Raw genomic sequence first — 15,336 nt, forward strand, 5'->3', positions numbered from 1 at the left:
CAGGGCTCGCTGGGTCCCCCCTGTGTCAGCCAGGGAATGCCATGAGGGGAGGGCCCCAGGGTTCTGCTGCCACCGCACACACCCTGGGGGCTCTGCACACGGGGGCTGCCCCCTCCAGCCGGCTCATTTCCTGTCAGGTGAAATGTGTGAGTGGCTCCCCTGGACAGCGGCCCTGTCCTGATGATGCCCTGGGGAACGGACACACTGTTACTCAGCAACTTCCAACAATAGTGACATTTCATCTGCTCCACTGCAGAGCAGCCACACTCAGTGGCCAGGAAAGGACTGGTGGGTGCTCTGTGCCAAGTTCCCTGGGGGACTGCCCCGAGCAGTATAAAGGGCGGGGAGTGAGGAAGCAGCACAGCCACTCCAGCCAGAGAGCCTGTGCCCAGCAGCCGCGAGCACCGACCCGGCATGAAGACTCTGCACCTGACCCTGGGCCTCAGCCTCCTGGCTGCCCTGCGGGCCCAGACGCTCCCAGTCAGGGACGAGGAGAACCAGGATGTGAGGCTCAGATGGGCGGGGGGCTGCGGGGGCAGGGAGGGCCAAGATGGCTGGGTGAAGACCCCATCCCTCCCCCATGAAGGAGACCCTCGTTTCGACACCAGGCCTTGAACCCCTGCCCCAAGGAGACATCACACGGCGCAGGGGGGTCTGGGCCAGATGGGGCTGCAGAGGGCTGGTGGAAGCAGGGGACACATCTGCCCTGGGAGCCAGCGCCTGGGTCCTGGCCAAGCTGCGGGAGCTGGGATCCGTCTCTCGGGGGCCTGGTGGGAGTGGGGGTGAGCTCGGGTGGGGTAGGGGCGGAGGATGCACCAGGTCCCCATCCTTGGAGCATAGAGTCCAGGGTAGCTGAGGAGGGGAGGCCCTGGAGGTGGGCCTGAGCCCTGATGGTCAGGTGCCTTCTGCAGGCGTCAGGCACGTGGTACCTGATTGCCATGGCAACAGACAAGGAGATTCCCTGGACGAAGATGGAGTCTGTGTCTGTGACCCCCATGACCATCAAGACCCTGGCAGGGGGCCACCTGGTACTCAACTTCACTGTCCCGTGAGTGTCTGCTGGCCGCATGGTCCTCCCTTTTCACGGAGGACAGCAGGGCTGGGTGGGGTGCAGACCATGCCGGGGGCCTACTCGGCCCTCAGCACCCAGCACCTGGAGCCTTATGGCGACTCTGCCAGGGGGGTTCCTCCCAGGCAGCCTGATATCCCCTGGCAGCCAGTGAGGGGGTCGGAGGACACAGAGTTCTGGCCACTGGGGGCCCAAAGGCTCTCCGTGGGACACAGAGGGCCCACTGGTGCCTGGACCAGTTCAGGGTGCTCAGCGTCTGTGAACACACCTGACTTCCTGTGTGGGGAAGCCTGGGCCTGTCTGGGGCCCTCCTGCCAGGCCAGGCCCCGTGGCTGCCCTGAGCAGGGCGGCATTGCCCACGGAGCTTCTGTCCTCCAGGATTGGAGGCCAGTGTCGTGAGGTCAGCACTGTGTTACAGAAGACCGCTGAGCCGGGCAGATACACAGCCCGTGAGTTTTGGGGCCTGTTCAGGGCAGCTCCGGCCACCCATGGGCACATGGTGCCAGCCGGCAGCTTCTCAGGGTGGCCTTTGGCCTGAGGCTCTCCTTTCTGGCCCTACTACAAACCCAGCCTCCACCCCCACCAGACCATTTGTCCACAGAGTCAAACTCCCGACCCCAATGCTGCTGAGGCTGGTGGATGAGGCCTGGGGGTCTCTGCCCAGGGCTCCCTCTTTGGCCACAGCTGACCCCTGGCATTGGTCAGGGCCAGGGGTGTACTTGGCTGGGGTTGAGGGTGGATTGTGCTGCCCCAGCTCCAACCTCTGCCAGTCTCATGCCCCAGACCTCCCTGTGACTCACCAGCTTGACATGTGCCATCTCTTGGGTGCGTTGGGTTCCTGGGAAGTGGTCTCAAGGCCTGGGGCCAGGTCAGGTGGGGACCCAGGTCAGGGAGCCTGGGAGGGGAGAGGGGGAGTAACTGAGGGGTGTTCTGGGCTGGAGTCAGCCATCCTGGGTCTTCAGTGGTGGATCAGGGCCACTCCCAACTCGCCCACTGTCCCTCTTGCAGATGGGGGCAAGCATGTGGTGCAGGTCCTTAAGTCCCAGGACGAGGACCACTACATCCTCTACTGTGAGGGGGACATGCACGGGCATCGGATCCGAATGGCAAAGCTTGTGGGTGAGTCACAGTGTCTGGTGGCTCCAGCCTTGGTCCCTCTCCTTTCTCCCTGGGCCCCCTGCCCCTCCCCTAGGAGGAGCCACCAGGATCCAAGGACCTGGCTACCTTGTCCAGATGATGGGTTTTCCTAGAGGAAGCCCGAGTCCCACCTCAGAGCTCAGGACTGGGGATGGCCCGTCCCTGCATGGGAACGCAGGAAGGAGGAGGTGCTGTGGGCACAGGGCCACCAATGTCATGAATGTCACAGGATGAGTCGAGGTCTCGTTGGGGAAACCTGGCAGGACCATCCATGGGTACCTGTGGGAAGTCCAGCAGGGTTCAGGGAAGGACGTGGATGAGGAGCCTGCGTGGGAAGTCCAACTCGGAGCAGGCACTGGGCGTCAGTCCAATCTGACTTGAAGACAAGGCCTGGTGTCGCCCAGCTCCCCCACCACCAGGTGCATGGGAACACAGAGCAGTGGACAGCAGGGCTGTGCCTGAGCCTAGGGGCGCTCCTGCAGTTCAGAGTTGGTCCTGACACTCTGTCCTGTCCAGGGAGAGGCTGGGTGGCTTTAGGGAGAGCGGCTCTGGGCCTTCTGGGTCGGCTGCCCTGGGTGCCCTGTGGGTGCTCACGCCCCCTGGTCCTCCTCTCCTAGCTGGGCTCTGCCCCAGCCCCAGGCCTCTGGGTCCAGCTCCACGTTGAGGTCTCCCTCCCCAGCCCTGCGCTGGTCAGTCTTCCAGGCTGGGAAGGAGATGCAGCAGCTCCCAGCTCTGCCCCCACAGTCCTGTCTCCCGTGGCCTCTCCTACAGGCAGGTACCCTGAAGTCAACCTAGACGCCCTGCAGGAGTTTGAGCAGGTCGCAGCAGCCAGAGGCCTCAACGCAGACAGCATCTTCATCCCCAAGCAAAGGGGTAGGGAGAGGGCTCTGCAGGGCTCTCCCCCCCAGGGGCTCAGCCAAGGACGGTCCCAAGAGCGAGCTGCATGGATCCTGGCTTTGCCCTTTGAGGGGTGGTGGGAAGTGCTGGCCGAGGGCGGGGCCCTGGGTCCCCTGGAATCCCAGGCTCTCCTGAATCGTGTTTTTCCTTCTTCCACAGAAGCCTGCTCTCCCGGGAGCGATTAGGGTAAGAGACCAGTGTCAGGGGACATGAGGACCTCCCAGTCCTGGGGGTGGAGTGATGGGACTTCCGGGGACACGTCCCCTGCTTCTAGGTGGACAGGAGAGCCACCACCTGGCCGGGCAGGTGTGCTCTCCCCAGGCGTGGCCAGTCCTCGGTGTCCTCTTGAGGTTTCTCTAGGATGTCATCTGGGCAGTGAGGGAACCCCCATGGTGACCGCTCCTGGGTGGGGCCACTGGGGAGACCCTGGGCCTCTCCCCCAACCTCCCAGAGTGCTTGCCAGAAGGTGGGAAGTCCCTCAGCACCTCTCTGGCCCTCAGTGTGACACCATGTGCCCCATGAGTTGCTTGGGAGGTGTGGCAGCCATGCCTGGGGACTTCAGAATCCCTGGTCCCTAGCTGTGTGATGTAGGGAGCTGACAGGTCAGAGACTGCCCAAGGTCCCCTGCCCAGGTGAGGTTGGAGCCAGAGTCCACACAGCATCCTGTCCTTCCCTGCCCTCCACTGGCCTGAAGTCACCGTCCCTCCTCCCACACAGAAGAGGAGCTCTGGGCAGCCTGCTCTGACCTCGAGGATGGAGCCCAGAGGGCCCAGCATGCCCCGCTACTGCAGTCCTCCCTTGGCCCTCCCCCTGGGCTCACTGACCTCCTCTTGTTCCCAGGGCAGGGACACCATGCTCCGAGGCAGCCCCAAGTGGCACCACCAGAACCTCTGGCCTGGGGGACATGGAGGGTGGCCCACCTGGGCCCAGCTGGCTCCCCCACTGCCCTTCCCCCCCCCACCTTCCTGACTCTCCATAAAGAGCTTCAGCTGCCCCTGGTGGCTCCGCCTGCCTGTGGGGCACTTGGGAGGGCCCCCTGCTGGGAAGGAAATGGGTAGGGCCATGGATGGGAAGGACAAGGTGCCCAGCTCGTCCTGGCTCTCATGGACGGTGCTGCTACAAAGGGCCTGAGTGGCCGGCTGAGGAGGTGGGAGCTGGCTCTGCCCAGGGTCCCCCTGGGGGCTTTCCACATTGGCCACCAGGAAGCCCAGTCTGGGGGTGACAGGGAGAGGGTTGTGAGCGTGACAGAGTAGAGCTCCTCGCCCAGGGGAGGGACCCAGCACAACCTGAGCGCAGGAGGGGCCTCCTGGGCTCCAGGGCTGCCAACCACCTCGAGGGGGTGGCGGGAGTTGGGGGGAGATCACCCTTGAGGGCACAGGCTGACGGTCAGGTCCTGGGTCACCACAACAGTGACAGCAGGACACTGGGACCCCTCACCCACAGTGAGAGGGACCACATCCCCCCCTCTCTGCAGCACTGGCTGGAATCAGGAGCTGCTCCGGGGGAAACAGCTCCAGGAGAGGCCTTGCTCCAGGCCCTGGTGCCGTGAGGACAGGTCCCCAGTCACTCTGGGGCTTTGCTCTGAGCCGCCGACATGGAGCCCACTGGGGCCACAGGCTCTTCTCCTCCATGGATGAACCAGCCCAGGGTCCCTCTGACCGGGGGCTCCCTCTGCAGAAACTTCCCATGTCCCAGACCCGTGGTGGGGCTGGCCAACACCCTGGGCCCTCTCCTGGACACGAGAGGCCCGATCAAGACTGCGGGGTCCAGGCAGTCTGGGTCGCAGCCCTGTGAGGAGCCGGGTGCTGCCAGGGGAGGGACCTGCGTGTCACGCACCCACCAGTCTGGGAGCGGTGTGGAGGCCAGGCCATCAGGACACTGGCCTTCTTCAGTGACGATGGCTTCTTCCCCTGTCCCCTGCCACGGCCGAGGCCCTCGCGCTGGGTGCCTGGCAGGTGTGAGCAGGTGGCTGCCTCTCAGCCTGAGGATCCGGCCCTGGGAGCCTGGGCCAGCACAGCTTGTCCACCTGCCTGACCTGCCCCTGAGCAGTGGGCCTCTGAGTGCTCTGTCCCCGCAGAGCTTCCAGACCTGGGGCTACACTGGCCAGATCCAGGGTCCAGGCCCTTCATGGGGCAGGGGCCCTGAGGGGGGGCTTGGCATGGACTTCGGATGAGCTGGCCTGGCCCTGGCCCTGGGTGGGGCCCGGGCCCAGTGTTGGGCACCCTGCAGGGGGACTGGACATGGGGCTGACCAGGGGAGGTGGCCATGAGCAAGACGGGCCAGAGCCAGAGGCATTCTTAACAGAACCCCCCAACTGCCACTCACATAGGGCAGGACCCCCAAGGGCCCCATGAGGTCAACTTCTCTCAGGGAAGCAGCTTCCAAAGGGGCTCTGAGCTGCACCCCTCGGACGCCACAGTCCCCCGTCCAGTGCACAGATGGGGCCTCGGGTGCCCTGAGTGACTCTAGGAAGGGGGTTGCTGTTGGGCTGCCCCCACGGGGTGCACAGTGTGCTGCCCAGAGCAGCGGTCTGCAGGTCCACCCCTGGGTCACAGGCTCGCTCCTTCCTGTGGCTGGATGCTCACCCACTGTGGGGACGGCCCGGCTGTGCTCTACCGATTCCTCGTGGGTGGGTGCTGGGCTGTGCCCACCTCGTGGCTCCTGGGAAGGGGGCTGCTGTGCCCAGGTGGCCCCTGCACTTCTCTGAGATGCTCTTCTCAGTCCTTGGGGGTTCCTGGTTCCCCGTGCACCTGCTGTGGTTCTCTCTTCTCCATCTGTGTCTTGGGTGCCCAGGTCCTCCTGAGTTGTGCCTGAGTGACACAGCCCTGGAGGGCAGGCTCAGGTTCCTCCAGAGTTCTGGCTCAGCACTGCAATGTCTTTCTTTCTTCATAAGCCTCTGGACCATCATTGTTGGTGACTCCCAATGCCAGAAGTGCATCCTAGCTAATTTAAGTAGAAACAGAACCCACTGAGATGACCCTGGCCCTCGACCCTCTCCAGGATGGGGATCTGGACCACTGGGCTTGAGCCTGCAGAATGCTGGGACCTCCCAGGCCCACCCTAGGAGGGCTTGGGGCCACGGCCGTCACCCTCACTGGCTCAGGACTCACTATCTCAGCACTCTGATGATACCTTGATGTCACCTGGCCTCAAGAGCTTGAGAGAATCCACGTCCGTTTTTCCTACCTTCATTTGCAGTGCTGGGAAGGGACCCCCGCCCAGTGTGCGCTGGCCAGGGCTACCTCTGAGCCACGCCCCACCTCTGAGCCATACCCCAAACCAACTTCTGTTCTCTTGCACCCCCACTAGCTTGGCTGAATTTGCTATGGCAGCCCCTGGAACCTAGGACACACACAGACATGGACACAGAGACACACCAGCACCCAGGCACTGACTCAGAGGCGTACAAACACACACAGATACACAGGGACGTACACACATGCACACACACACACACACTCACCCCCTGAGGCCCAGACCCAGGGCTCTCATGGCGGCTGAACACAGGGTTCAAATGCCCTGTGAAGGAAGCCGCCCCTGCCGTCCTGTGGGGCAGGTGAGGACCCTCCTCAGCGCCATGTCCACGGCCCTCTGCACAGACCCACTGACCCAGGTCAGCTCCCCTGGCCCAGGTGGGCGGCAGCAGCCTCCTGAGAGCCCAGGCTGCTGCCTACACCGTGCGCCTTCTCAGGCCCTGTTGCTCTCGGGCCCTGTCCTCAGCTGTGCCAGCTCCTTGAGAGGCTCCTGGCACAGCCACCTTCTGCTTCTCAGCTCTGGGACTCCGCCTTCCCCAGCTGGCCCTCCGTGGTCACAGCCCACAGTGTCTCCCAACCCCACCGCGCTCCACAGTCACTTCTCCTCTGACTCTGGCTCTCCCGCCTCCCTTCACACTCCTGCCGCCCTGGCACACCTGGGCGGTGAGGGACACTCTCCCACCATGAGGGGAGGCCCCTGGCAGGCTCAACTCCCTCTGCAACCTTACCCTCCCTCATCCACAGGTCACACACCTGGGCAGCTTTTTATTCTGCCAACCGGAGCAGGGAAATGAATTTCTAGAAAAGGTTCCCAGCCTCAGCCCCAGCGTTGCTGGAGATTCAGCTGATGCAACCCAGCGTCTGTCTGCTCAGGAGCAGTCTGAGGACCTTCCACAGGATGGACTTGGAGCTCCTGCATGACCCTACTGGGTGCATGTACCCTAAGCTGAGGAGCCACAAGCAGGGCAGGGGCTCAGGTGCCGTGGGAGGTTCTGAAGACCAGTGGGGTGGGGCATCACTCTCCCATGGAGTAAGAACTAAATAGCATGGGATTATTCTGGGGTTGGCCTCCACCACAGACATGCCACACACACACACACACACACACACACACACACATACACACACACAGGCACATACGTGCACACTCAACCAAAGACACAGAGCTGGAAAGGCTCACTGGGGGCTGCTTGGGAAAGTGGGATGTCCAGCTTCTCAGAATCCTTCCCTGGAAGGCATCTTGTCCCCTCTGCAATCAGCAGTCCCCAGGATGACTTTTGTGTGGAGGTGGAGGCTCAACCCCAACAGGATGGGAGGGGAGCCCATGATCTGCCATTTGAGATCATTCTGCGGCCAGAGGTACATCCACAGGCAGCATTATTGTCCCCATTGTATGGGGGCATTGAGCCCCGTCAAGATTAAGTCACCCCCCTTGCACAGAGGGCAATGAGCCCCATCAGGATTAAGGCACCTGTTCAAGGACACCCCTCCCACAGGATCTGGGATTCACACAATTATTACAAATAATCATAAAGTTTAAAATGTACAATAAGAATTTTAAAATGACCCATCAATCCAACTCTGAGAATCTGCCTGCGGTGACTCCCAAATGTCTTGACCTTTGAGTTTTAGTCAAACTTGGAAATGTGTGTTTGCCTTTTGAATGGCTTTCCTGTTGCCCTCCTGACTGTCTAGAGTCATAGCTGGAAGGACTAACTGGCTAGAGATGACCTGGTTAGTTCCCCTCCCATGTTTGCAGATGGACAGGAGGTAAGAGAGGGATGGCAGTGGGGACCCCAGACCTCTGCACTCTGCCTCCTGCATCTCAGATCAGTTTGATCTGTTTCCCTCAACCCTAACCTGGAGTTTGTCTTGCAACTAGACCCTTAGCCTTCTCTTTCCTCTTCCTTTTCTTTCCTTCTTCTAAGCAGAGGATAGTAAAACTGACCACAAGAACAATCATAAGTGAGTTCTTGCTATGGCCAGCAAGGGCTAAATCCTCAGAATAGCTATGGAGAGGGACCTCAATCTACCTGGTTTACAGGGGAAGACACTAAACTTTCCTATTTTTGCAAAAGATGCCCTTGAGATTTTGATAGGGTCTAGTTGACTCTAGATCCCTTGGGTAGTGTGGACGGACACTTAACGCCATTTAGCTGTTTCAGTCCATGAACATGGGATGTCTTTTCAATCGTTGGTGTCTGATTTATTTCAGCGGTGTTTCAGTGTATGCACCTTTCACAGCCGGGATAGGTTTACTCCCCGTGTTTTATCCTTTATGATGCCTTGGTGACTAGAATTACTTTCGATTTTTTTTTCAAATTATTGATAGTTAACGTATAGACAAATAACGGATATTCTAATTTTGAGTTTTTATTTTGCCACTTTGCTAAGATTGCTTTTATTTCTGACTTTTTTTATTGATAAGGATCTTAAGGATTAAAATCTTGAGGATTTGCTACATTTAGATTATTTCATCTGTGGACAGAGGTAGTTAATTGTACTATTCCTTTTCAATTTGGATGGCTTTGATTTCTTTTTCTTGCCTAATTTATCTGACTATAAATTCCATACTAGGCTGAACACAGTTGGGAAGAATAGCATCCTTGCCTCGCTCCTGATTTCAGAGGAGAGCCCTTACCTGAGCATGATGTTAGACGGGGCTTTTCAGGTGATCCTCACTATGTTGAGGAGACTTCCTTCTGCTCCGACTAGGTTCAGTGTTTTTGTTTTGATCATTAGGAGGATTGAGCCTGCCAAGTGAATTTCTCTGTCTCTCCTGACTTCACCATGGGTTTTTTGACCTTTATTGTGCTGACATGGTGTGGACGTTCCTGGGTTTTCCTGTGTGGATGTGTCCTCATGATGCTCCCGTGACTCAGAAATGTCTGTAAGTGACCTGGATTGGATCCACTTATTTTTATTGTTCCACATGTCTAACTGCCCACTAACCCCATTGCCTAGATTACTGTAGCTTTACCATGAGTTTGAATACCCAGTAGTGTGAATTCCAGCTTGGTTCTTCTCTGAGCTTCTTCTGATTCCATTTTTGTTCTCTGTATTTCTACATGAACTTTGTAATCAAGTCATCAGTTGCCACAAAGCAATAACTGCTGTGGGTTTTTGTAAGGATTGTGTTGAATATATATATATATATATATATATATATATGTGTGTGTGTGTGTGTGTGTGTGTGTGTGTGTGTGTGTGTGTATCAGTTTGGAGAGAACTCACATCTTAATAATAGCCAGGGTGCAGGGGTCAGGGGGAAGCACTGTAACTCAAAAGGAAAAAAAATGACAAGCTGAGAACTGTGACCTGTAAGTCACATCTCAGGCGCAGGGTTCAGGTCTGCAATATATAAAGAGCTCCTAGAAGCTGATAAGAAAAAGACCATCCACACAGTAGAAAATGGAGGAGAAAAGAAAGTATAAGACACCTCACAAAGAAAAAGAAACATAAACTTCCTTAAACACATGGATGTATCATTATTCTCAGGCACAGTGTGACAAAATTGTCAGATCCAAAGCTTTGGAAATAAACCCTGAGGCTTGGTAAACACAGCACCACCTGCTGATGGAGTGCAGTCGCCTCCCAGTGAAGCAGGTGAAATGCATCTATCACTATTGCAAACACACTTACCCTTTGGTCCAAGCCAGAGATGTCAACCCCTAGAAGAACCCCTCCACGCCACATGAGACAGGCTCCTCCTGACGGCATCCCCATAGGCACCAAAGGTTGGAAATGATCCCGAGTCCCGCAGAGGGAGTCTGATTAAGTCAACCGTGGCCATCCACTCAATGAAACATGACGCAGGACTGGGAGAAGGTCGGAAACAGCAGCGGAGGAGGAAGACTCTCATGCACTGATCTGGGAAGATCCCTGCCTGGACCCCGTTGCTGCTCTGTGCCTTGGATGTTCTGCTGGGTTTTGTGACTCCTTGAGAAGTCACATGACCAGTAACAGTTGACACGGGGGACATTAAGACCATGGAGGGTCAGTATATATTTGCTAGCTCAGCTCAGCACTGACCAGTGGAGGACCCTTGTCAGGCTGCAAGGTAGACCTGGCCCAGTGTTCTAGGTGAGATCAAGCCCCGGCCCATTTGGTTTACCTGTAGGGGGCAAACAAGAGGGGGTTCTCCTTTGTCTCTGAGGATCAAGGCCTAATTCATTATGCAGGAAGGGATGGATTTCCTTGGATGCCCACTTTACAGATATGAAAAATGAGGAGTCAGTGGGGTGAAAGGGCAAACAGGGATAGTGGGTGGTGGCTATTCAGACCGTGGACCCCACGTGCCCTCTTCTATAGACCCTGCCGGGGCTGGCCCTGAGCTGCTGGACTTGGACTTGTGCATGACCTGCCCATCCAAGCAGCTGCTCCCAGCTGAGCTCAGGACGTACACCTGTCACCTGCATCCCCTCACTTAACCCCCCTGGAGGCAGCTCCATGGGAACAGGGCTGTGCGTGCTCAGTGCTGTATTCCCAGGCCTGCAGAGCAGCGCCTGACACACAGGAGCCACCTGCTGTTCAAAGAGGTCTTGGGCTCACTCAGGCGTGCATGCATACCTCAGGCACCTGTGTGCTGTCCCTGGTGTCTGCAGGAACCTGGAACATCACAGTGAACCCCTGATGTGCTCCTGCCTCGGACTCATGGCCTAATAGGATGACCGTGCACCCTCAGCCACAGACCCTGTACAGTGGGGGCCACCTCTAGCATGAGACCTGGGACCATCAGTGGAGCTCGAGTTGGGGACAGCTACAAACCCAGGGAGCCTCTACTCCAGAGCTGAGGCCACCTCCCCTGCCTGTCCTTGCCCTGCTTCTGGCACCAGACCAGAGTTAGAACCAGCCCCAGAGCAAGAGCCGAGTCGAGGACTGTCCCAGAACTACTGCTCGAGAGGGAGCAGCCCCAGCACCAGCTGGACACCAGCTCCAGAGCCAGGTGCTCAGCCAGAGCAGGGCTCTCACAGCCCCCACAGCCCCAGCCCAGGGCGAGAGCCAGCCCCACACACCTTCAGGGCCTGCTCCAGTTCCACAGCTCACACCCCATCCTGACGGCTCCTTTAAAAAAATCTTTTTTCCTTTTTTCACTTCATATTCTTTATGGTTAATGACTTTTTTAGGTTTTAAATTTTGCATACTGTTGAGAGCCACAGCCAAAGGGGCCCCAGCAAACTTCCAGCTGCCAGCAAACTTCCAGCTGCCGGCTGATGATTGGCTCACAGTGGCCCCAGCAACATCTAGCTGATTGGCTCCTCTGCGGTCATGTTCATTGGGCTGTTTCCCTGCCCTTCAGACTGCCAGCTGATGATTGGCTCACAGCGGCCCCAGCAACATCTAGCTGATTGGCTCCTCTGTGGTGATGTTCATTGGGCTGTTTCCCTGCCCTTCAGACTACGGAACTGCTCATTGGGGGACTTCTTTGGCTCCACCCACACGACCTAGCCAATGGGCCTCAAGAGCAGGAGGATTGTGGGAGGTGGTGATTGGTGTGGGGGTGAGAGGCTTGTGGAAGCCGGTGGTGGCAGTTGGGCTTTGAGGGTTTTTCCTGAGGAGCTGTTTTGCTTGGCATTTGTAGTTTTAAAAATAAAGTTAGTTTCTTTTGACAAGTGGCTCCTGAATTGTGCCCAGCCAGACTGCGGCAGCATACAACGAAATCCACCTTTTTTATGTGTTCTAATTAGTCATACATGACAATAGAATGCGTTTTGACATATCATACATAAATGGAGTATACTTCTTAGTCTTCTGGTTGAACATGGTGTGGGATTACAATGGTCATGGAATCATATACACACATAGGGTCATAATGTCCATTCATTCTATCATCCTTCCCACCCTCATGCCCCCTCCCCTCCCTCACTCCCCTCTGTCTAATCCAAACTCTATTCTTCCCTAGCCTCCTGCATTGTGAATTAGCATTCATTTATCAGAAAAAACATTTGGACTTTGTTTCTTTGGGATTGGCTTATTCCACTTAGCATGATATTCTCCAGCTTCATCCATTTACTGGCAAATGCCATAATTTCATTCTTCTTTAAGGTTGAATATATACTGCTAAGAGCCACAGCCAAGTAAAATGATGCATGACATTTTTGGTTGAAAGGTGACGCCAGCTAGCCATTGAGATGATATGATTATGTTAAGATTTGCATTCATATGGATATTGGACTCCTGCTGTTCACCTCAGCCTGCTACAGGACTCCTGGGGAGTTCCCATTGGTTGGGGAAGTGCAGTAGGAGGGAATTCCGGGGGAGGAACTTCCTCTGGGGTTCCGGGAGAACGCCTCATGAGTGGATCGATCAGCAATCTTCCCGGGTGCGTCCGGGGCATTGGCGGCAGTTTCAAAAAATAAAGTTTGTTCCTGCTTGAGTGGCTCGTGATTTTGTGCCCAGCCAAACTTCGGCAATTGGTGGCCAGTGCGGGGGACGCCTGAAGCTTGGAGGTGAGTAAAATTGCTCGCCCCTGAGGGAAGGCTAAAGAAACGGTGACCATTTCAAAAAACAATGTGTTCTTGTTTTGATTTATTTTGTTTTTGTTTTAAGCTGCCTATCCCTAAAATTTTCTCAGGCAAACTGGGAAAAATGGTTGTCTCAAGGTTTGAAATTGTTTGGCCCTAAGAAAGAGAAAATTGATACAACTATTTTTTGTTCCGTTTTTGTTTCATTCTGTTTTGGTTTTTTTTTATGCTATCTTATTGGGTTGCATTACCTTTATAGTAGATTAGAAACTAGTAAAAAACAAACCGAAAGACTGTTAAGTAAATTGTTAGAGGTCCAGACTATGGTAGAAAACATGTTAGGTCAAGCAAAAGAGAAGGTCTGTCGAGCTAGTCAGACAGAGGAAAATTTGAAGAAAGAAAGCTTAGAGGAAAAACAACCATCAGGCGGGGAATTACAACAGGAGGCTGCTACGAACTCCGTTCTATCACCAGAGGGCGTAATTCCACCAACAGCTCCATCTACAGCTGAGCGGCCCTCAACTCCCGTAGTTGATGGACGGAATCCTGAGGCAGGACCCCAAGATTAGCATGCCCTGTACTTGAGCAGGCAGGAGGGCAACAAATTCACCGTGCTTTAGATTTCAAAACAGTGAAGCAATTAAAGGAGGCTGTAACAACCTATGGGCCGCAAGCACCCTTCACTGTGAGCATGGTCGAATCCATTACCAACTTAGACATGACGCCAGCAGATTGGGCTAACATGTGTCGATCTGTGCTAAATGGAGGTCAATACCTGTTATGGAAGGTTGCCAATGAGGAATTAAGCATGGAGACAGCTAGGCGAAATGCAGCAGCCGGTTACCCTCAAAGAAATCTAGATATGTTATTAGGAAAAGGACCTTATGAGGGTCAACGGCAACAAATTGCATATGATCCTGGAGTATACACACAAATTGCTGTAGATGTGGTTAGGGCATGGAAGACTTTACAAGGACATGGAGATTTACAAGGCCAATTATCTAAGGTAATACAAGGAACTAATGAACCTTATGCTGAATTTGTAGATAGGCTTATTCAAACAGCTTCTAGAATATTTGGGGATACAGAACAGGCAATGCCATTTATAAAACAACTGGCTTATGACCAAGCAAATTCTTGCTGCAGAGAGGTCATTAGACCATAGAGACATAAAGATTTAAACACATATATTAAATTATGTAGAGACATTAATGAACAAGGGCAAATCTTGGCAGTGGTACAACAGGCTTTAGATGCCAGGCCAAAAACATGCTATAATTGTGATCAAACAGGACATTTTAAAAGGAGTTGCCCCATAGGAGGAGGGTTTAACAAAGCTAGGTATCAAAGGAATAGAATACCGGGTATTTGCCCACAATGCCATAGAGGGAGACATTGGGCTAATGAATGCCATTCTCAAACCACCATAGAGGGTACTCCGTTATCAAAAAACAGACAAGGACCAGGTATTTACCCACGATATCATGGAGAAAGGCATCAGGCTCCATTGCCAAAAAACGGACTGGAGGGCCCAATGCTCCAGGGCCCAAAACCACAAATATACGGGGCAATGGAGGAACCCAGCAGCACCATCAAGGTAGTGCCCAGGACGCATTATCCATTAAATCCCTCATCAGACAAACTAGAGGGAGCACAGGGTTGGACATCTGCACCTCTGCCAGAGCAGTACTAACTCCAGAGATGGGAGTTCAAATCATTTCCACAGGAGTAAAAGGACCTCTTCCCCAAGGAACAGTAGGCTTATTGTTAGGACGCAGTTCTTCTACACTAAAAGGACTTATGATAAGTCCTGGGGTAATTGATCCCGATTATAAAGGTGAAATAAAAATTATAGCTAGTTCTCCAAGGGGTATATCAGTAATTTCATCAGGAGATAGAATAGCACAGTTATTAATAATACCCAGCCTACATGATAAATTTTCCAATTGTACTGTAGAAAGAGGTTCCAGGGGATTAGGCTCCACAGGTTGTAGATTGGGCTATGCTGTCTTTAAATTTAGATTCTCACCCAATGCTAAAACTAAATATTCAAGGACATGAATTTAATGGGCTACTGGACACAGGTGCTGACCTTAGCATCATCTCTCGTCAAGAATGGCCAAAACATTGGCCATTACAACAGGCCACTCAAACGCTTCGAGGCCTAGGAGTGGCAACTAATCCCCATAGAAGTGCAATGGTATTAGATTGGAAGGATCCTGAAGGATGTGAAGGAACTATACAGCCATATGTATTGGATCATCTTCCTATAAATTTAGGGGGTCGAGATGTCCTAGATCAATTAGTTTGACATTAACAAATAACATCAATCCTAACGCGCCCACTACTAGGGCTAGACAAGGCTTTAGGAAAGAAAAAAGATTAAGAGAAGAACAAGGTATAGCAGCACCAATTCAAATAGATCAAGGAATAAATAGACATGGATTGGATTTTCAGAAAGGGCCACTGAGACAATCAAAATTACTTGGAAAGGCTTTTAGCGAGCGATGCAGTT

At 54.5% G+C, this 15,336-nt stretch overlaps 1 protein-coding gene across 1 annotated transcript; it reads left to right on the forward strand.

Moving 5' to 3' along the window:
* The first annotated feature begins 383 nt into the window (after window positions 1–383).
* On the forward strand, window positions 384–3,890 carry LOC144254635 (von Ebner gland protein 1-like). The gene is made up of 7 exons (XM_077798037.1): window positions 384–504; window positions 912–1,048; window positions 1,448–1,518; window positions 2,078–2,188; window positions 2,978–3,079; window positions 3,263–3,289; window positions 3,821–3,890. Exons 1-6 carry the CDS (start codon window positions 415–417, stop codon window positions 3,286–3,288), a joined length of 537 nt encoding a protein of 178 aa, XP_077654163.1. The 5' UTR covers window positions 384–414; the 3' UTR covers window position 3,289; window positions 3,821–3,890.
* Window positions 3,891–15,336: the final 11,446 nt, after the last annotated feature.

Source organism: Urocitellus parryii, chromosome 4 (assembly GCF_045843805.1).
Source record: "Urocitellus parryii isolate mUroPar1 chromosome 4, mUroPar1.hap1, whole genome shotgun sequence".
NCBI lineage: Eukaryota > Metazoa > Chordata > Mammalia > Rodentia > Sciuridae > Urocitellus > Urocitellus parryii.

What these genes read in the sequence shown, in the direction of transcription:
- LOC144254635 (XM_077798037.1), top strand. Translation starts at nt 415, where the DNA reads ATGAAGACTCTGCACCTGACCCTGGGCCTCAGCCTCCTGGCTGCCCTG. An exon ending in GTACTCAACTTCACTGTCCC is followed by an intron (nt 1,049 to 1,447) that starts GTGAGTGTCTGC and finishes TCTGTCCTCCAG; the next exon opens with GATTGGAGGCCAGTGTCGTG. An exon ending in CCGAATGGCAAAGCTTGTGG is followed by an intron (nt 2,189 to 2,977) that starts GTGAGTCACAGT and finishes CCTCTCCTACAG; the next exon opens with GCAGGTACCCTGAAGTCAAC.